At 47.8% G+C, this 25240-nt stretch overlaps 1 protein-coding gene across 5 annotated transcripts in view; it reads right to left on the bottom strand.

The window, feature by feature from the left end:
* syne1b (spectrin repeat containing, nuclear envelope 1b) overlaps positions 1 to 25240 on the bottom strand; it is a 65782-nt gene that overhangs the window by 1947 nt on the left and 38595 nt on the right. For 3 of the 5 annotated variants that reach the window (XM_076023236.1, XM_076023233.1, XM_076023237.1), the window contains 68 exons: positions 24632 to 24969; positions 24389 to 24533; positions 24090 to 24308; positions 23712 to 23980; positions 23443 to 23608; positions 23214 to 23369; positions 22969 to 23121; positions 22701 to 22883; positions 22481 to 22618; positions 22211 to 22396; positions 21939 to 22061; positions 21638 to 21820; positions 21346 to 21489; positions 20971 to 21159; positions 20642 to 20782; positions 20342 to 20455; positions 20070 to 20231; positions 19731 to 19925; positions 19475 to 19651; positions 18339 to 18530; positions 17871 to 18002; positions 17607 to 17707; positions 17331 to 17484; positions 17107 to 17235; positions 16858 to 17013; positions 16556 to 16765; positions 16337 to 16438; positions 16141 to 16260; positions 15826 to 16026; positions 15513 to 15686; positions 15240 to 15371; positions 14908 to 15104; positions 14681 to 14813; positions 14187 to 14369; positions 13939 to 14088; positions 13649 to 13825; positions 13413 to 13568; positions 13161 to 13316; positions 12873 to 13043; positions 12562 to 12695; positions 12249 to 12453; positions 11964 to 12146; positions 11726 to 11872; positions 11485 to 11639; positions 11232 to 11379; positions 11060 to 11154; positions 10744 to 10978; positions 10426 to 10620; positions 10168 to 10293; positions 9823 to 9978; positions 9126 to 9284; positions 8008 to 8174; positions 7762 to 7924; positions 7472 to 7659; positions 7207 to 7357; positions 6924 to 7106; positions 6659 to 6796; positions 6356 to 6547; positions 5866 to 6193; positions 5407 to 5475; positions 4659 to 4768; positions 4439 to 4565; positions 3878 to 4089; positions 3584 to 3784; positions 3184 to 3312; positions 2883 to 3095; positions 2480 to 2572; positions 1411 to 1469 (listed from right to left, as the gene is read on the bottom strand). In XM_076023236.1, the coding sequence (XP_075879351.1) occupies positions 1411 to 1469; positions 2480 to 2572; positions 2883 to 3095; positions 3184 to 3312; positions 3584 to 3784; positions 3878 to 4089; positions 4439 to 4565; positions 4659 to 4768; positions 5407 to 5475; positions 5866 to 6193; positions 6356 to 6547; positions 6659 to 6796; positions 6924 to 7106; positions 7207 to 7357; positions 7472 to 7659; positions 7762 to 7924; positions 8008 to 8174; positions 9126 to 9284; positions 9823 to 9978; positions 10168 to 10293; positions 10426 to 10620; positions 10744 to 10978; positions 11060 to 11154; positions 11232 to 11379; positions 11485 to 11639; positions 11726 to 11872; positions 11964 to 12146; positions 12249 to 12453; positions 12562 to 12695; positions 12873 to 13043; positions 13161 to 13316; positions 13413 to 13568; positions 13649 to 13825; positions 13939 to 14088; positions 14187 to 14369; positions 14681 to 14813; positions 14908 to 15104; positions 15240 to 15371; positions 15513 to 15686; positions 15826 to 16026; positions 16141 to 16260; positions 16337 to 16438; positions 16556 to 16765; positions 16858 to 17013; positions 17107 to 17235; positions 17331 to 17484; positions 17607 to 17707; positions 17871 to 18002; positions 18339 to 18530; positions 19475 to 19651; positions 19731 to 19925; positions 20070 to 20231; positions 20342 to 20455; positions 20642 to 20782; positions 20971 to 21159; positions 21346 to 21489; positions 21638 to 21820; positions 21939 to 22061; positions 22211 to 22396; positions 22481 to 22618; positions 22701 to 22883; positions 22969 to 23121; positions 23214 to 23369; positions 23443 to 23608; positions 23712 to 23980; positions 24090 to 24308; positions 24389 to 24533; positions 24632 to 24969 (11168 nt within the window). The remainder of the gene's footprint in view (positions 1 to 1410; positions 1470 to 2479; positions 2573 to 2882; positions 3096 to 3183; positions 3313 to 3583; positions 3785 to 3877; positions 4090 to 4438; positions 4566 to 4658; positions 4769 to 5406; positions 5476 to 5865; positions 6194 to 6355; positions 6548 to 6658; positions 6797 to 6923; positions 7107 to 7206; positions 7358 to 7471; positions 7660 to 7761; positions 7925 to 8007; positions 8175 to 9125; positions 9285 to 9822; positions 9979 to 10167; positions 10294 to 10425; positions 10621 to 10743; positions 10979 to 11059; positions 11155 to 11231; positions 11380 to 11484; positions 11640 to 11725; positions 11873 to 11963; positions 12147 to 12248; positions 12454 to 12561; positions 12696 to 12872; positions 13044 to 13160; positions 13317 to 13412; positions 13569 to 13648; positions 13826 to 13938; positions 14089 to 14186; positions 14370 to 14680; positions 14814 to 14907; positions 15105 to 15239; positions 15372 to 15512; positions 15687 to 15825; positions 16027 to 16140; positions 16261 to 16336; positions 16439 to 16555; positions 16766 to 16857; positions 17014 to 17106; positions 17236 to 17330; positions 17485 to 17606; positions 17708 to 17870; positions 18003 to 18338; positions 18531 to 19474; positions 19652 to 19730; positions 19926 to 20069; positions 20232 to 20341; positions 20456 to 20641; positions 20783 to 20970; positions 21160 to 21345; positions 21490 to 21637; positions 21821 to 21938; positions 22062 to 22210; positions 22397 to 22480; positions 22619 to 22700; positions 22884 to 22968; positions 23122 to 23213; positions 23370 to 23442; positions 23609 to 23711; positions 23981 to 24089; positions 24309 to 24388; positions 24534 to 24631; positions 24970 to 25240) is intronic. The other 2 variants (XM_076023234.1, XM_076023235.1) reach the window with 2 other exon arrangements.

Raw genomic sequence — 25240 nt, 5'->3', positions numbered from 1 at the left:
CAAGGTGATCTACATGCTGACTGAGGCATGGCCATTTGTTTTTGTTTGTTTTTTTTTCACAAAAAAAGACATTCACCACACAGCTCTCAAGGCAGGGACGCACCCAAACAATCCTGCACAGAACAAACACATTCAGTGAGTGAGTGAGTGAGTGAGTGAGCATTCGCTGGAGGAAGGATATTAGGCCGTACGACAAAACGCATGCTGCCTCTATCAGCGGAGCACTCAGACATTACTCTGAAAGGATTCTGTGTTTGCGTCCTGTGGAGAAATGCAAAGCATGCCAAGGTGAGAGGAGCGCAGCAGCACTTAGAGGGAGCCTCTCTGACTCGGCGTGGGCCTTCACTGGAGTGCTAACCTGCTAAGGTGGTTGAGGTGGCCTACAATACACTGAAGCATGTCTTGAATATCAGGGGTATAAATAAATAATCCAAATGTCTAAACACTATAGTAAGACCCTATAATAAAAGAAGGGTAAAAGTATAGAAAACCTTATTTTATTTTTGGGTTGTTTAAAATACTTAATATACACTAATGCCACAAGTTATTTTTGTTCACCATACTATGACAAAAAGCCAGAAGTTCCTCCTGTATACAGTTATAACTACAGTGATCATTGACTACAGCACTGGCTGCCAGATGATTATGGATTTTTTTTTTTTTTTTTAAAAAGGGTCCTGCACTGTACCAAATGTGCCCCTTACCACTTAAAAGATAATGGAGACCTGAGAGAGTGACAGGTGGTTGTGGAGGGGGGGAGGTGGAGTGGGTTGGCGGTGAAGAGTTGGTGAGAAAGCAGCAGAAGCAGCAGCAGAGGAGGAAGAGGAGAAAAGAAGAAGAGGCAGAGAAACGTGGCAGACGAGAGAAACCGTAGCTTTGCAGCGTTGTTCATTGCAGACTTTTACTGGCTCGACAAGTGGAGGAGGCAGAGGAGGAGGAGGAGGACGAGAGTGCGCGCTCAAGGAAGAGCGAGGAGGGGAGCGTTAGATTGAGAGTTTGTGCAGACGTGTGAGGAGCTTCCCCTCCGGTTAGAGACGCAAAGCGAGCTGAAGGACACTTGGCGAAGACGAGGCCTTTGCACTGTTGGTTGTGAAAGTCTTTCTTTTTTTTTTTAAATACTCATCCCTCATGGTTGTGTGGGCTGCATTTCACCTCATCACCAACCCTTCACAGAGCGTCTTGACCCTCAGAAGATGATGGAATTCACTTTCATGAGCTGCTAATGCTGGAATTAGATTCAATTTGGATTTTTTTTTTTTTTTTTTTTTTTGGAAAGCTTTAACAAGCTTTTGTTCCAAAAAAAAATTCGGTGGAGAGACCATGAAGCACAAATGGGCCTCCAGTGGTGCGAGTCATGAGCTGATGAGTTCCATTATCTTCTGGGTGTTCTGGAAACCAACAGAAAGGTACCTGTGGTGCGGACTGCTCACAGAGGGTCCAGCCTGTGACAGACTACATTTGCCCCGTTGCTGTTTGCAATGAACAGGGGGGGAAGTAGGGGAGGAGTAAAAGAAAGAAAGTGTGTTTAAGTCCAGGCAAATCAAACAAATCAAAGCTACCAATGAAAAGAAAATCCCCCAGATGAGAGAAGAGCAGCGACAAAACTGAAAGTAATAATAATGATAATAATAACTGAACGTGAGGGAGGCAGGTATCGCCGTAACCCTTGGCAGCAAGGATTGTGGCTCTTCAAAGCGAGAGACGACTTTGAAGTGCAGCAACAAAAGCGACTGCATGTAGGAGGCTACGCAATTATGCAGCGCAATGCATGACTTTCACATACACACACACACACACACAATAAAAGCAGTGACATGCTTATTTGGACTGATCTTTGAACAGGTGATACATTTAAAGAAACAGTAAGTTGTGTCTTAATGTATAAAGAAACAGGTCGTCATGCATTTTGACATCATAAAATATCAGAGTGCCTTTTCTTTTCTTTTCCACAATTATAACGTTGGCTATTTTTCTGATACAACCACAGGGATCAACTTGTCAACTAGGATTAGTTCATATTTGGAGTCAAGTCTAGTAGCAGGACAGTTTGGTTTTTTTTTTTTAGGAGGAATAGGAAGTGTTCCTAGTGTTAAAGGCTGGAGGAGACAACTAGGGAAGGTGTTAGAAAGTCTTCTTAATCAAAAAAAGAAAAAGAAAGAAAAAGAAAGAGAAAACCAAGAGCTGGGAAATAAGGTTCTCCATCCTGAGGCGGGACACGCTCTAGTGACAGATCACATGCGAAGAAGAGTAACAGGCTTGAGACAGGGAACAGATCAGAGGGAGGGAGTGTGAAGCAGGTGGTAGAGAGAGGCGTGGAGGGAGAGACTCTGGGATGGCAGGGGTGAGTATGGCCGTTGATAGGGGAGGTTGGGAGGAAGGGTGGGGTTTCTGGGGCACAGGTCACTGCAGGGACCGCTTGACCTCGCCTAGCTTCTCATAGAGCATCGCGATACAAGGCCCAGGGAGGAGTGTACGTTACCGATCGGCGGTGGCTCGGGGTGCTCCGGCCCGACACCGGGCTGAGGGAACCGGACGTGTCCAGCTCATCAGCGGAAGACCAGGACGAGAGATCCTGAGGAGCGTTTTTTTTTTTTTTTTAGAGAGAGAGAGAGAGAGCGCAAAAAAGAAAGAAAGGAAAGGAGCAAACAGATTGGTCGAAACACTCAAAAATGGTGGATGAAGTGTGTTTTTTTTCCCTAGAATCTAAAAATAACATATGAAATAAAAACATAGATAATATTAGAAAAACATGGTCAAATTTGCAACTAAAACAGTCAGTGAAATAGAATAGTTCATCAAGAATGCTCATCTTCCATGACAGCAAACCAAACCAACCTTTGGAGAACCTTCTCTGGTTCTGCGGCACCTGTGTGGCCTCTTACCTGCTGACTGCTGGTTATGTCCAGGACCTTGGCCAGCTCCCTGAGGTCCCGGGTCACTTCCTTCAGCAGCAGCTTGAGGCGGTTCCCGATCACGTGCACCTTCTCCTTGGCCTCCAGACAGTCGCCGCCCTCGGCGTTGACCAGCAACTGCAGTGACATGTCCTGGAGCGACGCCACCTTGAGCTGAGAGTCCAGCAGCTCCTGGCGGATTTGCTGTGTAAAGCAGGACATTGGAACTATGACCTTTTACCTCTCGTATGTAATTTCTGCTTCACTCCTAAAGGGGCCAATCTGGTCGTACCGTGAGTGTTTTGTGATGCTCGTGTAGAGTGTCGCTGTCCTGGATGGGATCGATGGGAACCACCTCGTTCCTCCTGCGGTCGATGTTCTCCAGCCAGAGCAGCAGACCGTGGCTCATCTCATGGAAGTCCTGTGGAAACGCACGTGAATTTACCTCACGCTGAAAAGTCAGTGGAAGTAGCTTCGCCGCTCCTTTAGATCAGTGTTTTTCAACCACTGTGTCACAGGACACTGGTGTACCATCAGACAATGTCAGGTGTGCTGTGAAAAATTGTCCAATTTCACTTAAATGGTCTAAAAGTCTAAATTGTCTGCCTTTGTGCTTGGTTTTTAAACTACCTCCTGCTGCTATTTACGTCCTGTTGTTGTTGTGCACCCTTGCCGTTAGTATTTAGGCCTACCTGACACTGCATGAGCGCCTCCTGCAGGGACGCCCTCCACTCCTCCAGCGAGCTGCCCAGGGCATCCCAGTGGTTGTTCATGTCCTTCAATTTGGCCTGCAACTGGCGAGACTCGGGCGTGTCCGTCCTCACGAACTCGTTGCTGCACAGGTTGACGGACAAGACGATGGGCTTGCGCTTGTCGTACGCCTTCTGCAGCTCCTGCAAGAAGAGCAGTCAAACATGTTGTTTCGCCGCTGTCGCACGGGGAAGTGTTTGAAGCGTGCCGGAAATGCACAGAGCTGACAGCGATACCTTGAGCTTCTTGATGCGCTGCTGTATGGTCTGGATGTCCGTGCAGAGGTCCAGCCTCCGCTGCTGTTCTAGCTCCTCCTCTGTCTCTCCCAGCCAAGTCCAAACGCTGCTCAGGTCCGAGTTCAGCTGCTGCCACTGCTGCTGGTTCTGCTTGGAGCGCATCTCTTTGCTGAGGTCCTGAGCCTGCAGGAGCTCCCAGCGCTCAATCACTCCTGTGTGCGACAGCATCATGATTACTATCAAGGTCACTTCGAACAAGTTCAAAAGCACCAGAAACTGTTCAAAGCTACATCATTTCTGGCAGTCATTATTTAAAACTTTTTTCAGATGTTCTACAAGTCCCTATAGAACCATCTGCCGTCATTGCCCTATTTGGAATAACTCCACCAGATACTCACCTTAACCCCCAGGCAAAGAATGTGATGGAGGGGGTTGTGATGTTTATATTTTTAATATCAAAAAAAGACTTGGAGCAACAAAACAAAAAAAAGGCAGCAGAAACGTTCATTTAAATATTGAACGTAAAGCTGGACTTCTTTCATCTCGTCGTTGCGCAAGTACCTGACGTCTGGGATTCTGAGCTACTGGGATCCGCAAGTCCGGACACTGTGTCCTCCTCTTCCTTCAGCTCGAAGCCCATCCTCTTCACCGTGTCGATGCTGCCGCGACACTCGCCCAGCAGCCGCATCTACGGGACAACAGGAATGACGTCAAGCTGGACTGAAGTCACGATTAGACGGAAATCTTGCGGATGTGCAGCCCCGACGCGTTTGAGACGTACGTATCCCATGTAGGAGGCGTCCAGCTCGGTGCCGGTTGGAGTGCGACTGCGGCCGCTGTCCATTTGTTGCAGGCTGTAACGGTGGCCGTCCAGCGGGTGAACGTGAGAGTCTGTGAAGACGAGACCTCGAGTTCAGACACTGATCTCCAGCTGCTCATGGTCACAAAAACCAGACGACCCGTTTTGGTCGCCGTTTACCTCAGAGGAGGTGAAGACAGAGAAACACAAAGTGCGGTCTAAAGGAAGCTGACGGGAGCGTAGATTTTTCTGATCACTTGCTAATCATACTTGTGCATCTTTCTAAACATGATGTCTCTCTGTTTGGACAAATTTACAGAGACAAATCTGCCCTCCATTCAGCGAGTTAGAATACAGACTACCAGTCAAAAGGACATGCTTCTCTGAGAACACAAAAATGATCCTTCACGAAACCCAAAGAAGTTAGCCACACAGTAGAGTGCAAACAAGGTGAGAAAGCCAGTTAAAAAGAGGAGTTAGGCTGAATTCCATCTCTGTCCTGCGGGATTAAACCGCCACTGGCTGAAATGGAATTGACCCTACTGCCCCCCAGTGTTAGAAAAGTGTGTCCGCTGGTTACGTCGTGTGCCCAAGATGTGATTAAGAGAGGGAAATCAACAGAAATCCAAGCCGGTGAATGGCCTACGGGTGAGCTATCTGCTCAGAGTGAAGCTGTTAATTTCTGGCCCCGAACACGTGTGGCATGCTGGGGGAGTCTGCCGTTGCCTACCAGTGGAGGACCTCAGTGTTTGCTGTGTAAGTTTAACATAGGTCTCAGCGCTCTCTGGGATGACTACATCTGGAAGAAACATTGTACAGTACACACACATACACATTCAGCAGCGTGCATTGCACCGGTTGACCCGCCCCCATCCTGAAGTGATTTTACCTGCTGTCCATCTGTTGTGTGTTTAAGTGTCTCATTAACAAGAAATTGATAACTGGTCACTGAAACATACTATGAATAATAATACAGTGGTCTGCCAGGGAAAAAAAGTTTGAAAATATTTTAGATCAAAATAAGGGGAAAAGACCATCATGAGGTTTATTCTAGAAATTTTACAGATTTTCTCAGCTCAATCAAAGTAAATGCACTTGGACATACTGTCCTTCCAAGGCCCAGTCTTCTTTCTACATATCTGTATCTCAGGAAGAGTGTGTTTTCCTCCTGACAAAAAAAAAAACTGACCTGACAGGGCCGAGGCGGGTCGCTGCGGGAAGTCTCCCTCCTCGCTCTGCTGCTCCCTCAGGGCCCTGCTGGCGCTCTCCAGCCCGCGGCTCAGGTCGTAGTCGTGGTCCCACTCCAGAGGAATGGAGTCCACGCTGGCGGGCGTGTCTCTCCCCGAGCGCTCCGTCCGGAACTGGGCTGCCAAAGAGGCCGAGCGTCCCGAGGAGGGCAGTGGGGACAGGAAACCGTCGCCCAGGCGCTCGGTCCAGGGCAAGCTGGACAAATCGCCCGGCTCGTCCAGCTCCAGCTCCCGGTCCGAGAAGGACACTTCGGTGTCGTCGTCTGCCAGCTGGACAAAGTCACCGGTACATCCGGTCAATTCTCAATTCACTTTTATTTGGACAGTGCTAAATCATAAGCAAAGGTGTCTCAAAGCGCTTTGTACAATCAGAAGAAAACCAACTGAACCGACATTTTAATAAATGTCAGTCAGCTCTCTCTCGTGTCTCACCGGGAGCCTGATGAGCTTCTTGTAGTAGCGCTCGACCCGACCAAACACTTCCTGACAGTAGCGCTGCAGCTCCTCCAGCTCCTCCTCGATGACGGCGGCGTCCAGAGGTTCGCTCTTCTCGATCAGCGCCTCGCCCTGGTGGAAGATGTGCTCGATCTTGGCGGTGGTGAGGGAGATCTCCTGCTGGAAGGACTGCGAGCGCAGTGGGGCGTGTCCTTAGTAAAACTTACTCAACTCCACAAACAATTTAATCAAAAGGGACAAATTAAAAAAAAAAAAAGCCTTTGAGGATGTCAGACCCACCCGGAGCTGTTTGATCTTGGCCTGAATGTCACACTCTGAGAAGTGCTCAATGTTGGTCAGCTGCAGGTCCATCTCGGTCAGCCACACCAAGATGGCATCTCTGGCCGTCTCAAACTCTTCTCTCTGGCTGATAAAGTGCTGCATATTTGGTAGGGAGAGGGAGAGAGAAAAAAAACCAAACAAAACATCCAGTGGTTAGAGGGATCTGACGACGTAGCAGCCTAGCGTAGTCGACGCAACAGCGGGAGGACGCTTGTAATAATACCTTGAGCCTGCGGAGGATGGATGCTACTCTCTTCTGCAGGTTGTCCCACCGCTGGTTGGCATCCTGAACCATTTCCCTCAGATGACAGGACGAGTCTGTCCGGTTTTCTCTCGCCAGGCGGCGGTATTGCTTATTGATCAACTCCAGCTGTGTGAGGTTTTCATGGACTTGTCTCTGGAATGCCTACAGAAACAGACAGACCATGAACATTATCCCCAAAAGTTAAAATCTGTCCTCTCTGGTGATAATCATTTATATAGTTTGCATAATTCTTCTGCAGTACCTCAAATTTCTTTAGCTCTTCTTTGGCCACAGTGTACAGGACGCCCGAGGAGTTCGGCAGGGCGGCCGTCTTTTCCGAAGTGGCCAGCCACTCCTCAAATCGTGCAAAGTCGTCGAGGAATTTCTGCCATAAACGCCACGTCTCCTCAATCCTGACGGACGGAGGCAAACAAAATCTGAACTGTAACATCAGTCACTCAGAGAGAAAACAGCCCGCTTCCTGTCATCATTTGCTCCTGTTTTCAACCACGCGTGCGCCTCCTCACTTGAGTCTCCTCTCCATGGACAAGGCACAGATGCTCCTCCAGCGGCGGTCGAGGCTACGGGTGGCCAGCTGGATGGAGTCGCACTCTGCGTCGGTGGCGCAGGCGTCACAGTCATGCAGGAGCACCTCGCATAGGTTCAGCACCGAGGCCACGCCGGTGCTGTGCTTCTCGATGTCACGCTGCAGCTCCTGGGAGAGACGCAACATTTAAAGCGCAGAAACAGAGGATGGAGGACGTGTGCTGTGCTGTGCTGTGCTGTGCTGTGCTGTGCTGCGCTGCATGCTGGGTACCTGCTGCAGGTCCAGCTTCCTCTGAATGTCGTGGAAGTCACATGAGTCGTACGCGATGGGTTTGGACAACTCTGTCTCGATGTGGGCCAGCCAGGAGCGAAGGCTGCTCATGTTCTTATCCAACTGCTGCACGGCCACCAGTGTTTCTCTCAGCTTCTTCACTCTGCATATATGAATATATTCAGCTAAAGCAAGTCCTGGAGAGAGGAGAATAAACCGTCGTGCACTTAGAGTGTGTCCTCTCACCTGGCTCCAATCAGGTCCAGGAGGTGCTGCCAGCGGTCGCTGACCTTGCCCAGTTTCTGCTCGATTTCAGCAGCTTTGCTCTTGTGGCTGGCTCTGGCCAGGCGCTCTCCCAGCTGGTGCAGCTGCAGCTTGTTCTCCTCGGCAATAGTGATCTCCTCCTGGTAGTCCTGAGGCACAACACAGCACGAGCGAGAACGCTGTCACTGGAGGGCAACTTTAAGTGCAAACGTGCAGAAAGTGTTTCCAAGATCAAGATCAAGATAAACTTTATTGTCTCACACGGTGAGAAATTTGTTCTGGGCCATCGCCTATGCTGCAGCCACACACATCCAGCAATACAACAATTAAGCACAATACTAGTCATAAAATCTTAACATGGTGCCAGTGTGCAAAAACAACAAGAGAGACCTTCTACTAGATGGTAGCTGCTCAAACTTGCTGTGCAGGATGTGTGATGGATCATTGATTACTGGCTTATTGCAGAATGGCCTGTTCATAGAAAGTCTGACTGGAAAAGTGCTCTTCAATACCAATATTTTTTCCAGCAGCATGAATTAGCTGAGACAGTTTAGGGTTAGAACAGATGGGTCTCCAAACCAAGCTGTGATACTGTATCTAATTGAACTCTCTAAGACGGCCCCATAAAAATTCTATTTTTATTTGGTTCAACACCGTGGTCTCTCAGACGGCGAAAGAAATGCAGCCGCTGTTGTCGTCTGCAACAGAGGCAGTTCATGTGTGTGCTGCAGGTGAATGCGCTGTCAATAAAGACACCAAGATATTTGTATGACTGCACCTGAGCACCTGAATGGTTTGGTTGTGGATGACCACAGGCCTGTGGTCCCCTCAAACACCATTTCCTCAGTCTTATTTATATTCGAAACAAGGTGGTTATTATTACACCAATTAACAAACCCTAATTTCCACAAAGTAGTCAGATATATCACAGCTCTTTTTCAAAAACGACAAAACTGCAGTGTCATCTCAGAACTTAATAACATGATTGTACAAAGACACGTGCCGAAATTTTGATAGAGTGAACAGAACCAGTGAACTGACGCAGCCCTGTGGTGCACCAACCACGGTGAAAAAGTTGCTCAGAGTGCAGTGTTTCCTACCTTGCGGAGCTTCTCGATCATCTCCTCAATGCTGATGTCTCCGTTCTGCGAGACCTTGCTCTCCATGTTGGTGAGCCACTCGCAGAGCTCCTTGTACTTCTCGCTGAACACCGTCCACTCGTTCAGCTTCTCGCTCACCTGCTGCCGCCTCAGAGACAGCTACGAAACACAGCGACAGACGTCCGGTGAAGAACATCACTTTGCGTGTAAGAATGACAGAAAGCTCAGCCGTGTCTGGCAAGGAAGCAGCCACCGAGAAAGACGGCTGAGACGTGAGCGAGTGATTTGCATCAAGCAATGAATGGTGTTTCCTGTGTGCATGCACTTTTTTCAGCCATACACAGGATGTTGTGGTCAAGACGATTTTGAGAAAGAGGTTTTATGCGTCAGAGAGATTGGCACGCACAATATACCAGCAACTTAAGGGTACATTTTTCTATACTTTTTTTTATTATTATGTTTTTGTGTTTTCATTATTTTCATTTCATGAAATTATACCACACTGAAAAAGTTCACACTGCACCTTAAGGAGGATATAACATCTCATCTGCATTAAATTAAACAGCATTTTAGTTTTTAGACCAACAGCTCCACCGATTGAAACCTGGATGTACTGCAGGCACTGCGAACTGCACGCAGCACGGAGGAAATCTAAATCTCCTTGACTGCTGATTTCCGCTGTGGCACTCTGCTGTACCTGGTGGCAGATTTCATCCCACTGTCGATGCAGCAGCTCGATCCGCTCCTGCAGGACAGACAAGTCCTCGGCACTGATGTAGCAGGACAGAGACTCTCGCAGAACAGTTAGATGAGCCAGATCCCCTGTCCAGCCATCAAACGTGTTCTCCAGTTCCTGGAACAAAATCAATAATGAAAAAAAAAAATCCCTAAAAAAACCCTTGCATACTCAGACCTGTATACCCGTAAAACTGAAAAAAAAATCTCTTTCAAACACCTGCGCTTGAAACATTTCAATATCAAACAATAAATTGTGTGTAATTGAGATGCATGGAATGACTGAGAGACACCGCGAGGTTGATACCTTGCAGCGCATCTGTTCAGCTTGAAGGTCTTCGTGGTGATCAGGCAAAGGCTGTGATAGTTGACGCTTGAACGCTCGAAGTTTCTCCAGCGATCCGCCGATTCCCCTCTCACATCGCTCCCAGTCCTGTAAGTGACACCAACGATGATCACAACCAAGCCTCGCTTCATTTACTATTATTATGACCTGATTTTCTCTCAAAATTTGAAGTCTGTAGAGGGGAGGTGGAAACTGTAAACACCTAAAATCTTATTATACCTTTAACAAGGTGGCCAGGTCCTTCTTCTGTTCATCCAGGCACACGTTGGTGTGTTTCCAATGCTCCTGGATCTCTGTCAGCTCAGCCTGCAGCGCCACCTCTGCCCGGTTATCAGCTGAAAGCAGCAGTTGTCGTCCTGCCTCCACTGTCAGGATGTAGCTGCCCTGCTGACGCTGAAGCACCCTTTCCTTTAGCTGAATCAAAAAAACAACAACAATGAGCTATTCAGCAACCAAACTATTTCGTTCAGCAACATCCAGATACATTTAACAGGTAGAGAGGTCGAGGTGTCTCCATCTGCTTATTGTGATGGGTACCTGGAGAGCGTCAAGCATGGAGCGGGCTTGCTGCAGAGGCACGGTGGCCCCGGCCTGCGGGGCCTCGGCAGGGTGGGAGATCTCCACCAGCCACCTGCGCAGCTTCTCCACCATCTCTCTGTAGCGCTGCCACTGGCGAATCAGACTGTCGATGATGCCCCGCCTCTGCTGAGCTCGCCGCACGACGCCCTGCCACTGGTTACTCAGCAGAGCCAGTTTCAGGTTGAACTCGTCCCTGCGGGGGCGGGAAAGAGCGGAAATGCAATCAATGGGTGGATTGAGGGAGGGTCTTCAATTCAATATGAAAGTGTCTTACCGGTCATCCACCTGACCCTGCTCCAGCATCTTCTGTCCATCGCTAATAATAGAGTGCAGGATCTGCTGCCGGCTGAACATCTCTGCTTGAAATAACTAGAAAATAACAAATCAAAGTAAAGTACTGATCGATAATAACAGCAGATTCTTTTTCTAACCCGTCAAGACACTACCTCGTGGGCTTTCTGCTGCTCCATTAAACTCTGGTAGTTGCCAGAAATTTCCACGGCCAGGTTCTCTTCTGTTTGGACTAAGAACTCCATCCACGTCTCACACTTCTCCAAGAAGGTTTGCTGCTGCAGCAGGAAGGACTGGAGCTTGCTGCAAGGAGCCACAAAAAAAACATGTTAGCAAAAACAGAACTTGCCTTTGACATAAAATTTAGCAATTTAGATGTTGCTTGATTCTGTATTCTCTGAGTTGTACCTGAACCTCTCTGTGGTCTGTGCCGAGGCTGTTGACCAGCCGCGGTTGAGGTTTTGCATTCGTTTGATCTCTGAATCATTAAGAGGGAGGCGGTAACCGAGCTCGTTGAGACGCTCCAGCTCAGGTGCCATACTGCTGAATTTGAGCATGAGCCTCTGCACAGTAATGAAAGGGAAATTAAAGTCAACCACATTTGAGAAGAATCAGTAAAATGATTTAAAATGAATAAATCAAAACAAACCTTCAGTTCCTCCATGCGGTCCTGGACCAGTGTCAGATCAGTGGAGCCGTTGGGATCTTGAATCTTCAGAGCCCCTTCAGCTTCAACAATCCAGCGTCCCAGTGAATCCAGCTGACCATTAAAAATCTCATAGTCCTGGACTCCAGTCTGGGATCGAAGGGGATGGAAATTTGGTGAGCGTGGAATCTGAGAAAGTTGCAGTTAAAACAGTTTGTGGTGGAGCTTTTTGTCCGTCTACCTGCAGAGTGGTGAGCTGCCTGGTGAGCGCCTGCTCCACAGCCGCCAGCCGCCCAGTGAGGGAGACGTGATCTGACTGGATAGCTGAGGCGGCGGACGTGTCCACCTGCTGTTTCAGCTGCTCTCCCAGTTCTTGGAGAACCTGTAGAGAGGCCTGCGCTGGAACTTGGGCTCGGAGGACCTCCTGGGGCAAACAACGCATCCAAGAGACCTTATTAACACCCAGCCGGGGGACATAATGTGTAGACAAACTGTCTGACTTTGCATACAACAACAACACACTCACACTGCATTCTTGGATCCAGTCAGAGACTTCCTCGTCAGCGATGTCTTTGCTGCAGGCGAGCTTGAGGAGCTTGTCGGCCTTTTCCTCCTGCAGTTGGACGCTCCTGCAGCTCTGCTCATAAAGCTCCTTGTAGCGCTGCCACAGCTGCAGCAGTGCTTTGCTGCAGCTCAGACGCTCCCCGATCTCTTCCAGCAGGCCGGCCCACCTGGTTGCAATTACATACAAGTGACTGTGATGTTCTGACTCTTAACAATTGAGTGAATGAGTCTTGAACGAGTTTGAGATATCGGTAACAAAATTTCCAGCAGATTACCTCGCGTTGATGTCCTTCAGCGCATTGTTGAGAGAATCTGACACTGAGGGGTGACACTCCCTCAGCAGCTGGTGGGTGACAGCACCAAACCTCCTCAGACTGCTTTCCTGCTTCTCCAGTTCCTCCTGCAAATCCTTCAATAAGCAGCACAGACGCTTCTCATGAGCAAGCATGTACATTTCCACGGCTGGGTTTAGAAACTCACTCACTCACTCCAAACGGAGAAAATATAACAATGTCACAATAGGACTTGAGTGATACGAGAGCAATAACATTAATTAAAACAATCAATTTCTTTGAGAATGACTCACCTGCAAACTTTGCACCTGCAGCTGAACAGCCTCCAGGGAGCCAGTGAGGAGACGGAAGCGAGACACAGAATACCTGCCTTCCATCAGATAGCCATTGATTTCTTCTGAGGCGCGCTTGTACAGACTCCACTGATCCTGAACCGACTTTAGGCTGATCATTAGCTGCCCTATCTGTTGGAGGCACGGTACAGTAAATCGGGGGGCGGGGTACATCCAACGAGGAAAGAACAATACTAAATGGATAGGTGGATTAGAAGTAGCGCTTAAAGAGAGAAGCAGGGAGCCTACCAAGTGGTCCAGGTTGGCCCAGGTGTGATTGACACCCTGGAGCGTCTCCATGACGATGGCACAGGCTTCATCGGTCTTGTTCTGGACAAGGGCACAGCCCTGCTCCTCAACCCTCTCAAGTTCTTTCTCTTTTTCCTTCAGTAACTCTTCCATTTCCTGAAGTAAACAGAATTGGTGTTTATAAAAAAAGGTCTTGAAAATTACATCATGCACTGTGAGTAAATAAAAAAAACAATTGAGATCATGGCTTGCCTGGCAGTCTTTGAGAGAATTCTGCACAGATGTCAGATCCTCTATGCGGTTTTTCCTCTTTAGACGTTCTTCTTGAGCTGTCATCCAGGACTTCAGCGTCTGAATGCTGCACTCGTACTCAAACCACATCTCCAGGAGGCTCTCCAGAAATTGGATCTGCAAATAATTTATTTTAAAAATGTATAATACCCATACGTAAAGAAGACAAGCTCTGCTAGCGGCACTGACGTCCTCACCCTCTCGTTGATGCGGCCCTGCAGGATCTGCCAGCGACGGTTCATGTCTCCAAGTCGCTCAGCGAAGTCTGTCTTATCGGTCCGCTTGCTCTCCATGTCCTGGCCACTGATCTGCAGCACTGACTGGTTGACAAAGTCCACAGTCAGCTGCTTACAGCTCAGGTCTACTCTGAAGCCCTGAATAACAGAGAGAGAAAAAACAAAGGCATCAGATTCACAGTTGAAGTGTCATTCGGTTTAGTTTTAATATTTATTTGAGAAAAAATTTCGATTTAGAGCAGCAGTTCCACCTTGTATTTTTGCAAGTAATCCTGAATGACATTTGAGCCCACTGCACTCTTCAGGTTTTCTTCATCCTCCTCGATGACATTCTCCATTAACGAAATCCAGTTAAACAGCTCAGAAATGGCGTGACGGGAAGCCAACTTCTCCATCTGGATCTGAAAAAACAAAACAAAACACAACAGCGTCTTAAGCCTTGTCTGTTCAGAAGAAAGACATATTCCCATAGCCTGTTTTTATCCGCATATGATGATACCTGATGCAGTTTCTCCTGAACCACTGGGATGCGAGTGAGAAGCTCAGCCCACTGAGTGTCGATGCGTGCCAGGTCCGACCGCAGCAGCACCGTGTCCACCTTCTTCAGACGCAGCAGCTGGTTGCCCTCAGTGACCACTGAGCTCTTCAGGCTGGACTTTCCCTCAACTTCCTTGGAAAACTCCTTGGGATGGAGAACATAAAATTCATCATAGAACAGTTTTCATTGAGTTCCCCAAGCTCCTGATTGAGGAACTACCTTAGAAATGACTTGCAAAAAACATGACATGCAAAAAACATGCACCAAAAGATTGTTGAGCAGAAAGAAGATTTGTAACAGATGCAACATGCACTGCACACTACACACTTCATCTTTTTTGCATGGTAAAGCATAAACAACAGGTTTAAGTTTCAAATCAACAGAGAATCAGAGAAATTGCTCCAATAATGTTCCAATAGGGATAACACAAAGAGGAGAAAAATGTGGGGGCTTACAAGAAAAGCAGCGAGATGATCTCTGACAGTTTCCAGCTCCTGAGGGACTAACACAGCCTGCGTATTCCAAAACTCCAGACGCTCCAGAGCAGACTGCAGCCACTGGCTGAGATCAGCGCACTCCCTCTGATACCTGCATAAAACAAAAACACAATTGTAGAATGTTTGACATTTAGCAAAAACAAAAACAAAATTGGCTTAAAAAAACTGCCTGTTGTGATTCTGACCTGGTCCAGTGTTTCAGTATGGCCTCCAGGCGCTGCAGCTCCTTGTTGACCTTGCTGGTGTTGTTGAGCCAGTGCTCCCCCAGCAGTGCCAGTTGGTTTTCCAGGGCAGGGGAGCACACTGACAGTAAGAGATGCTTTCCCTCATCCAGAACCTGGTACAGCTTGTGCTGGTGCTCTGTCAGTCTCCCTTTCAGGCCCTTTTCACACACAGAGAGGTTGAAGAGGAGATGATGGATGAGGGTAAACAAAAAAGGACGTTCGCGATTAAGCAACGTGGCCAATCAGGAATGATAATCACTTGGCCAGACCTCTTCAGTGATGTCATAATATACCTGATACAGCGAGATTCTGTCCACGAGTCTTTCCTCACTCTCCTCCACGAGACCTGCCGTTGGAATGTTTGCCTCGACTGCCTCTAACTGACGGTTCAGGCTCTGGTAGTCCTGCACCAAACGGCACCAAGTCTGAGCAGCAACAGCAAAAAACAGAAAGATGAAAGCCAGTTTGAAAAGATTTCCATTTAAGGTTAGAGCGACTGTTGAAACACTCGTTAACATATATGCAGAGACAAAAAAGGTCAATAAGATGAGAGTTTAGTCTCTGACCTCCAGGATGAACTCAAGCTCCACTCCTTTGCTGTGTGCGTCTTTGAGGACGCTCTGAGCCTCAGCCAGGGTCTCCTCCAGCGCTTGTCTCTCCTTGGGAAGCATCAGCGCACTGCTTTTACTAAAGTACATCTCGGTTAGAATCATATGGGACTCCAGACCCTGGAAGAACTCCTGAGAGAGAGGCAAAAAAAAAAAAACAACAGGTTATTTTTTCACTTTCATGTGCACCTGCCCCCCAGCATTTCTCAGCTCCTGTACACTAATTCCTGAAGCTCCTTCACAGCCTGACAGACCTCCTGGCCTTGCTAACCTTGTGTTTGTCCAGGTGACTCTGGACCTCCTCCACAGAGCTGGCGACGATCCTCTGATCTGCGGCCATCTTGTCCTTGGCCGTATCCACCAGGTCGGTGAGGTCCTGCAGGGCTCGCTCGTACTGCTCCTTCAGGGCCATGTACTGGTTCAGCCCACTGCGGCGGGAGCCCACCGTCATCACCAGCTCCTCATAAGAATCCTGAAAACACATCAAATAACAGTGTGTGCTCCTTACGGTGTTCCATTTTCATGTTTCATTTATTTATTTATTGATGTCCACAATCGTGAATACAAATGCAGCGAGCATTGTCACCTGAAGTTTCAGTATTTTGTTTGTTGATATTTGGTCTGCCTGAAGGGCTCCCCCTCTGGTTTTCAACTCTGAGATCCTCTGTTCGAAGTCTTTGAGGTTGTCCTCTGCATTGGCAATAACCTGGGAGAGCACATACACAGCTTTAGCAGCCGATGACGATGTGTGCCTGCAGTGTCGTGAGTGAAGGTGAGCCTACCTCCAGTTGCTTGGAGGCGGGTCTGTCCATGGCTCCTGCTAAGGCTTGTAGTATCTGGCACTTGGTCTCAATTAAGGAAGTTTGGAGAAGCTGCAACTCGGTCTGTATTGGAGGAAACCGTGGAGAGAACATACTAATAAACAACTTCTGGATCAATTAAAAATTGCAAATATTCCAGAGAATATTCCAGTCGTGTTCCAACAAAATAACAAGCGCCACCTGGTAGGCAGTGAACTCGTGCGTTCTGCTCCTCATGTGGTCGCAGCGCTGGCCCAGCGCACAACCCAGAGCTCCTAATCTCTCTTTCAGGCAGTCAAGATTGTCCTCCAGCAGTGTCCTGTCCTCATGTCCCAGTACTGAAGACTGAGCCAGCAGAGCCTGGCTGAGCTTCACGTCCTCAGCAATGTGGCCCACGTCTTTCTCTAAGGTCTGGACAAAAGTGTTGCACCATTGAAACAGATTTAAAAAAAACAATAACAATAAACAAAATACAAACGCTGCAGAAATAAGCTTCATTGTACCTCCTGCTGCTGCAGTTGGGTCTCTGCATTCTCAGGCAGCAGCACGGAACCGGAGAAGATGTTGTTCTCCACACCATCCAGCCAGGAGGAGGTGGACGACACGGCTGCATAGAGCTGCTGCTCCATCTGCGGCACCTGTGTCTCATTACCACCAGGCTGTTTGTACGCAGTGGAGGATTGTACAGTTTAGATCGCGAAGTTTTAAGTTATAACATGGAGAAAAAAATAATTCATTTAAGAAAACAAAACCTGTGTTGTCATGTCCTCTACGGTTTGCCTGAAGCTGTCATATAGAGTCTTAAGGGAAGAGCTGTCGGCCTGGGCCTCCCCTTTAAAGAGCGGTCCACTGGTGGCCACCCGAGAGGGTCTGGAGTAAACCTGCAAATTAAAAGAAGCACCAACACCAGTTGAATGTGATTGACTTTAACCATTAACCTTTTGATAAACAGCAACAGCACAGCAATTGTCTATACCGGCTGTTTGTGGTCCTGTTCCAGTGTTTTCTGAAGAAGCTGCAGTTTAGTTTTGAGCTCCAGCCTCAGACTTTCCCATCTCTGCCTCATCTGCTCTCGAGCCGCCTTAGATTCCCTCTCAACCAAAACAGTGGGGGAAAATGGGTCCACAGAACTGCACATGAAGGGAGGACAGATATTTAAATGTGAATTTTTATAATCCTCTGCTGGGAAGTATGACATACATATTCATTAGCATGACTTCATGTAGTTGTGGATTGATCTGATGTGAACTACCTCAAACTGCTAGGAGAGGCCTGTTGGATGAGGATCTCCTCTCCTCTGCTGGCAACTGATTGCAGCAGTTTTTTCTGTTCTGCAAGCTGTTCCTCCAGCTCCTAAAAAAACACCAAATACTTACTTTTAATGACTTGAACTGTTTGCTTCAACATAACTAACCAATGCATTAATTTTCAGTGGATCATATCATTAGAAGTTAGTTATTGTAGTTACTGTCCCCGCTCAATGCCTAACAACCAAGACAAAAGTGAGGAAAGTTACCCTCTGTCTCTGCAGGCTGTCCTGATGTTGCAGTGAACGTGTGGTGCGGGCCTGGGCCAGCCAGTCCTGCACACTGGGACTCTGAGAGAGGCTGGAGTCAGACTCACTGTCCTCCTGTTCCTGCAGAGACCCCTGCAAAACCAGAGCAAAACACAGTCCATACTTTTGGAGTAATTTAAAAAAAAAAAAAAAAAAAATAGGCGCAAACAGAGGTCCAAACCAATATTAGATTATTATTTTTTGGAGCTAGGCTGAATTTTTCTTCTTATATTAGTTAGAAGGACAGACAAAAAGTCACTTTTATTTAGTTTGCTTTACTAAATATTATGATCATTGTCAGGCTGCAGTTACATGTTATTGTAAGGTGTGAGGGACCGATGTGGGAAAGAACTCAAGGAATCATAAATAATAGGACTTGCACTACAAGCGTCTCGACTGTCAACACTTCAAACGTGAAGCCACCTTCACCTGTATGTTAATCTGCTTGTCTTGTAGTATCCTCTGCAGCTCCAGCAAGCCGGCCTTCAACGCGCGCAGCTTCCCTGCCAACTGCGCAGCTTCCTCCCTCGTGTCCGTCCGGCCCTCCAGCAGCAGGTTCTCGCTGCGCATGGACAGCTCGGACAGGGCCTGCACCTTCTCGCCGATCTCCAGCAGCATGTTCTGCAGTAGCAGGAGGAGAGAGGCCATCTCAAACATGACGGTGGGAGTGAGAGTGGGCTCGTCCTGGAGGCGGCTCCTCTACACCGGCAGTTCCTCCAAAGCACTGCGAAGGCAGGGCTCTGCTGTCGCTGTCATCCTCGGCCCAGCTCTCCCGCTGCCTCGCCTCCGCTGCAACAGACTACCTCTAATCCCGTACCGTCCATGCTCTGCAGCAGACATGCTTGGAATACAACTTTTAAAGGGTTTCTACTCTACAGCCGCTATTCCACGTTCACAAAAGTCCAAAGTTGTGCTCGGTAAATGCTCCAGTGAAGATTGCGAAAACATCTTGCGAGGTGAACGCCGTGGCCCTGGGATCAAAAACTAGGCAGGTTATTCCGAGGATTCCAGACAGTCACTCCGCCGCCTCCTGTACGCCTTCCCCCTTCGCCACTTCTTAGGATTCCCCTACTTGAATATGCTAGTGGCTTTGCCACCGACACCAATCCCAGCAGCGGGATCCATTAATCGTCTGTAGGCCACGACGCTGACCTCCCCGCCCTATGCAGCTAACAGGCCCCTGTCACACACAACCATCTGCATAATCTTCTTAAGACCAGTGATGCGGTCGCTTCACAGAAGCCCAGCCTCCTGATTGCCCCTCTAACTCCACTAATGCTCTTGTTTACCATCTGAAAAGGTTGCGGCCCCTTCCAGGATGATCCACGTGGGATAAAGGGAATTTTAAAAAAATTTAAATGTCAAGGAACATAGATGATCCCCTTCAAAAATGTGCATTGATGGGCTGAACTAATCACCCAGAATACAGTCAGCCATGTAATATATCTCATTATTTAACACATTAAAAAAATTAAAAATTAAAAAATATTTTTTAAAATTTGTTCTAATCTCAATTAGCGCAGTTTCATGCAATGATCTACATGGACAACAGAGGGAGCTCTTACTTCGCACTCAGCCAGTTGATCCTCATTGTCCACCTCCGCAGGGGGCGTCTGTTCAGCCATAGAGGTCACAGCAGTGCGCATTCCCTCCAGCCACTGGTCCAGTTCATGAGTCTGGCTGAGGTAGAGCCTAATGGCCTGCTCCTGTCGCTCGCCCTCCAGACGGTCGCTGACACGCTCCTGGAACAGAGCACGGCAGGTTTTTTTAATGCTACATTGGGGAAACCCGCAATGTAAATCACCAGACCAGTGAAAGTACCTCCAGCAACTGCTGTTTCCCCGTGGCTTTCATCTGAATGGTGGCCATCCTCTCAGCCAACACAGCGAGGGAGGAATGCATGGCCAGCTGGTCAGCCATGTCTGAGTCCATGGAGTTTGAGGCCAAGTCCTCTGTGAAGCTCCTCTGCAGCCTGTTTATGTCATCCTGGACACTCTGAATCTCATCTGACAGGTGCTAGAAAAGAAAGGTGTATAATGTTAGATGCACACTGCCTGCATTATTACAGTATTTATACATTGCATTGCAATGTGAAGCAGGGATTTTTTAGAATCATTGTAATGGGATATAATTGATTCATTATGAACTCTATTGACCTACCTCGTGTGCCCTAATGTGGCTGTCTGGGCTTTTATCTGCCTCCACAGGTTCACTAAGTTTGTCCTCCAGGGCCTCCATCTTGGACGAGATTGACTGCAGCGAACCCTGGTAATGTTGCTGTTTCTCCAGAGCTTCATACAGAGACCTCTGCTTTTCACTAATCTGATATGAAGACAAATGGGACACTCCTAACGATGCTCAGAGTAAAAGCCAGATGATAATGACTCTAGCAAGTAATGAATCCAACCAAACGTTTTGCAGGGACCACCTACCACGTTTTTCAACGTCTCCCATGAGCGCTGCAAGTCGTCCAGGTTGGCCACAGACTCAAATGTTGGGTCGTACAATTCTTGGATTGGAGCTCTCGTCAGAGTTCCTCTCCCCCACTAAATTTAACAAGTAAATTACAAGTTTTACAGGTGCTAAAACAAGGAACATATAAACAGTTTTGATAAACTGGCTAATTCAGGTGAATAATTAGAAAAGGGAAATGTATGAATCATATACAAAGCAGAGATTAAAAAAACAAACAGGAGTTAAGTCATTGGGGTAAAAAAAAAAAAGATGGATACCTTGGTTAAAGTGGCTTCAGAGTGAGAGGTGGGAGAAGGAGAGCGACACACAGGAGAGGAGGAGACCTCGCTACTGGTGCCCTCCTCTCCTGACTCCTCCGTGACAGGAGACAGGAGGGTGTGACAGCGGCCAGCCGTCATCTGACACACCATGCAAGAAATTTGGGGAAAAGACTGATTACAATCTATGTGTTTCCAAAAACACATATTTTGTCATTACCAGTGGGACAATTAGCAAAAGTGGAAGGGGTACAGGTCAGAGACCCTTGGAAGCTAAAGCCATGACGTTAGTGGTGTGAAATGTTTGCGGCTTGAAGCGGCTTTCTAACCATGACAGCCTGCGCTGAAGACTTCTTGGATTTCTCCTCATCGATCTCCTGCAGACCCTCCGGCAGTCCCTCCACATCGCTCACTGTCAGCAGCATGGTGGCGTGCTTGGCCTTCACCGCCAGCATCTTGCATTTCGAGTTTAGCGAGGCAATCTGCTCCTGGTAGCCTTTGATCTTCTGAGCCAGTTCCTTTCAAATTAAAAGAAAAAAGGTGTCTTACAATAATATTATGCAGAGAATGTCAGTAACAAAAAAATAGTAAATTAATTAATTTCATTGAGTCAATTATTTATCCAATTCACTCATTTCTAAAGGTTTCAGTAACATTTTTTTTCTTTCCTATTAAGAAAAAGACATTTAAGATATTTTTTATACTTCATGGTGAAGGATTTGGGCCTGTAGTTCCTGGATGTTGTTTGTGGGGATGGGTCGGTCCTGTATGACACGGTGCGCTTCCTCTATCAGGCCCTGGAGGTCTCTCATCTCTTGTTCGTACTGTTCGTATTGCACCACTGCCTCCTAAAAACAAACAAGTAGTTGGCATTGACAATTTCAGAATAAAAAAAAACAGAGAAAAAGAAAACGGTAGCTGGTAGTTCTGTCCCTCTGAGGACCCTCGTGTTTAAAAATGAGAGACGGCGTCATACTGTTTGTGCTCCTGCCGTACCTGTAGGATGTTGCACTGCTGAATGGCCACGTGCTGCAGTTGACTGGCTTCCTGCTGCAGACGCAGTGCCGTGCGGCAGATTGCAAGATTGTGCATGACCTCCTCTGGGACCAGCAGAGCGCTCTGACACAGCTGCACCGCCTGCACCTGCTGCTTGAAGCTATCCATATCTGACAACAGGCGCTGGACAAAACACACACACACAACACATTTTTGAGAAAACAGCAAACAAGCCGATACAACTTTGCAGAGGAGTCAGCAAAGGTGCTGGATGGATGGTTTTTCAAGATGGTCTGGTTACTTGTCTCTGAGCCAGCTGCTCTTTGAGGCTCTGGCGAGCCAACTCTGGTGACGTCAGCGTGGCTTGAACTTGCTCCAGGGCAACATGTAGGGCCTTGACCTCATACTCCAAGGCTTCCATACTCTAAGAACAGACCATACAACGGTACAGCAAAATCTTATGATAAGATACAAGTAATATTACTGTAGAGAGAAAGAGAATGTCTTAATCAAATATAGCAAAAAAATATTCTGAAGGAAATTTAATAGCTCTTTTTTACTCCCCCTCAGCACCTTATTTGCATCCTCTAAGCTCTGCAGCCGCATCTTGATGCTCTGCTGGAGCTCCTCAGAGTCTCGGCTGAGTTCGCAAACTTGCTGGCTCATGGGCTCGACCTGCAGCACTTCAGACAGAAGCTCTACTTTCTCCGCCATCGATTCCATGTCGCCGTGGAGCTCCCGGGACTCACGCAGGACAGCCTAAGCAGGGGTGAAGAGTTAAGTGTGTGAACAGGACAATTACAATGCATTATAATGTCAAGTCTGCCTGGAACTGTAACTCACCTGGTACATCCGTATTTGCTCCTGCAGATGGACGGAGGAATTCCAGATGATGTTTGCCCTCAACAGGCTTTTGGCTTTCTCTGACCATCTCACGATGAAATCCAGCATCTCGTTGTATTCATCCAGATAGCACACAGCCTGCAAGGGGCCAACACAAGCAAGTGAGAGGTCAAAAAACAAAACGACAAACAGGACAACAGGAGAACAGCAAGAAACTAACCTTCTTGAGCCAGTTGTTGCGACAGTCTGCCAGCCGAGTCGTGTGGCGATGCATCTCTGATAGCTTGCTGATGGCATCGCCCAGTTGTTTGGCTAGCAGCGGGTTCCGCCGACCAAACTCTTGCACAGAATAATCCAGCTCTGTGAGGACACGGCCACAAGTGTCCAGGTTCTCTGACAGGCTCTGAGAAAGATAAAGATAATAAAAATGAGTTTTTTTCCAGCATGAACAGTTTGTATTTCCTGGTAAAATACGGCAGTTGACCCACCTTGACTTCTTCTTTGGCATGATCCACATCCGGGCACTTTTCCTTGAATTTAGCAGATATTGCTTTGAGTTTCTCGGAGACGTCATTAATTCTTGAGCTGAAGTCCTCTTTGATTTCTCTGGTTCTCTGAATTTCTCTCTCTTTGGAAAGAACCTGAAACAACACAGCAGAAATGTCAACTTGTGAGTCCCAGTGGAGTGGTTGCATATGCCCACTTAAAAAAAAAAAAAAAAATCAAACAGCACCTGATCTTCAATTGCGCCCAGTGCCAGAGAGACCTCAGCCAACTGCATGGAGATTTCAGAGGGCAGAATGGTGTAGAGGTCCAGGTATTTGCTCTGCTGCTGCTCGGCTAATTTATCCACATTCTGACGATAGGTGATTACATCTCCATGCACAACCTGCACACAAGAAATATTAAAGTTCACATGGGAAAGTAAGTAAGTAAATAGTAGTCCCTTTTTTTCCATGTACCTCAAGCTCCTGCAGCAGTGAATCAATGTCCGGTGTGGGGTTTAGAAGGAGCTCCCTGGTTTCCTGGATCCAGGCTTTAACAACACTCAGTTCCTTCTCCACTTCCTCTCTGTCCCGCAGTTCCTGCGCCGCTTGAGCGCGCTTGGTCCTGCACTGTGTCAGAAGGCTGACCAAAAGAAAAGAAAAAAACAGAACAAGTGAGACTCTGATCTTGAGCAGGACACCTCTTGCAGGAAGACATTCTGAGTTTTTTTCTTGGTTTTTTTTACCTTTCCATCTGGTCCTGCACACCTCTGATCTCCTTCAGGCCGGGCAGCTCATCCTGCTCACTTGTTGGCGAAGGCACCTCGACGTCGTGCAGCAGGCTGAGGGCATACTGACGCAGGAGCATGAGGGAGGAGAGCTCCCTCTCCAGATCCTGACTCAGCAAGTCGTGCTGGTCGAGCAGCGACTGCAGGGTGGCTTTGGACGCCTTCTCCACCGCGCTGTCTGGGAAACGCCTCTGGAGCTCCTCCGACACACCTTGCACCTTCAACATCTGCACAAGAATAGGTGTTGCAACTCAGCCGCAAGCACGGATTAAGTGCATCATGTGATATGGAACAAATTATGATTCTCCTCTTGAAAAAGAGGGAGCCACCGCGTACCTTCTCGCAGAAAGTCCTCCATTCCTGCGCCGTGTCTTCCAGCACGCTCTCCTGGCCCCGGGCCACGCTTCGCAGCCGCGTCCAGCGCTGCCACACGGTGGTCATCGAGCGGCTGATGGTGGCCTTGCTGGCGTCGCTGCCCACCAGCTCCAGCTGAGCGGCTTGATCCTCCAAACCGGTCAGCTTCTCCTGGAAGCCGTTCACTAGCGACACAAGGGACTGAGGAGACAGTCGAAATTGAGTTTTGAGGTTGCCATTGATTTGTGTGGAGTGGCGTGTGAACTCTGGGATTCTCTTACCCGATGACTGCACAGCTTGTCTTCAGCCTCTTCACTTGTGGCTGCTTTTGCGGTGGAAAACTCTGTTAGTTTCTTTTCGGCCTCATTCATGAGCTCGATGACGGTCTGCCTCGCTTCCTGGTACGACATCCACTGAGCCACACAGCTGAGAGGCAGAGCAAAAGGAAAGAAAAAAAAAACTATCGTCACAAACAAAATTTCAGCATTGTCGCACGGCATGCTGTTTTTTCTTTTTCTCGCCACCTGTGAAGGACATCCTGGTGACACTGTAGCTGGTCGCGGACCTCCACGCCTCTCTGCCTGGCCGACTCCACGCTCACGTGCAGCTGTTCTTTGGCCGTGGGGTTAACCATGTTCTCCAGCTGAGGCAGAAGCACCTGCAGCTCCTCCAGGTGGATGAGGAACTCCTGCTCCGTGGTCATGATGTCCACCTGCTGCCGGAGACACTCCTCGTAGTTCTCCACATCCACGCCCAGACTGGCCTGCTGCAGGAAAGACACGGCGTCCTCCAGCCACTCACAGGCCGACTGCATCCGGAAGTGGTACTTCTGGCACAAGACCAGGGCGTCTTCCAGTGTGATCTTAATAATAATAATAATAATACATTTTATTTATAGAGTGCTTTTTGAAGTTCTCAAAGACACTTTACAGAAATAAGGTAACATATCAGAGTAAAATTTAACATGAAAAAATACTTAATCTACTTAATATACAAATAAATTAATCAAATGCAGTTTAGAGTAAATATAAATGAAAACAAGGAAGTTAATATCAATGGTAGTTAAAAACAAATATTTTTTGCAAAGGAACAACAAGATGACAGCATTGGCGTGAGGGTCAATCGAAGGTATG

This window comes from Nelusetta ayraudi, unplaced genomic scaffold, assembly GCF_046127955.1.
Source record: "Nelusetta ayraudi isolate G7.1 ecotype Tasmania unplaced genomic scaffold, CSIRO-AGI_Nayr_v1 ptg000015l, whole genome shotgun sequence".
Lineage (NCBI taxonomy): Eukaryota > Metazoa > Chordata > Actinopteri > Tetraodontiformes > Monacanthidae > Nelusetta > Nelusetta ayraudi.
This window is presented reverse-complemented; position numbering and strand designations above follow the sequence as displayed.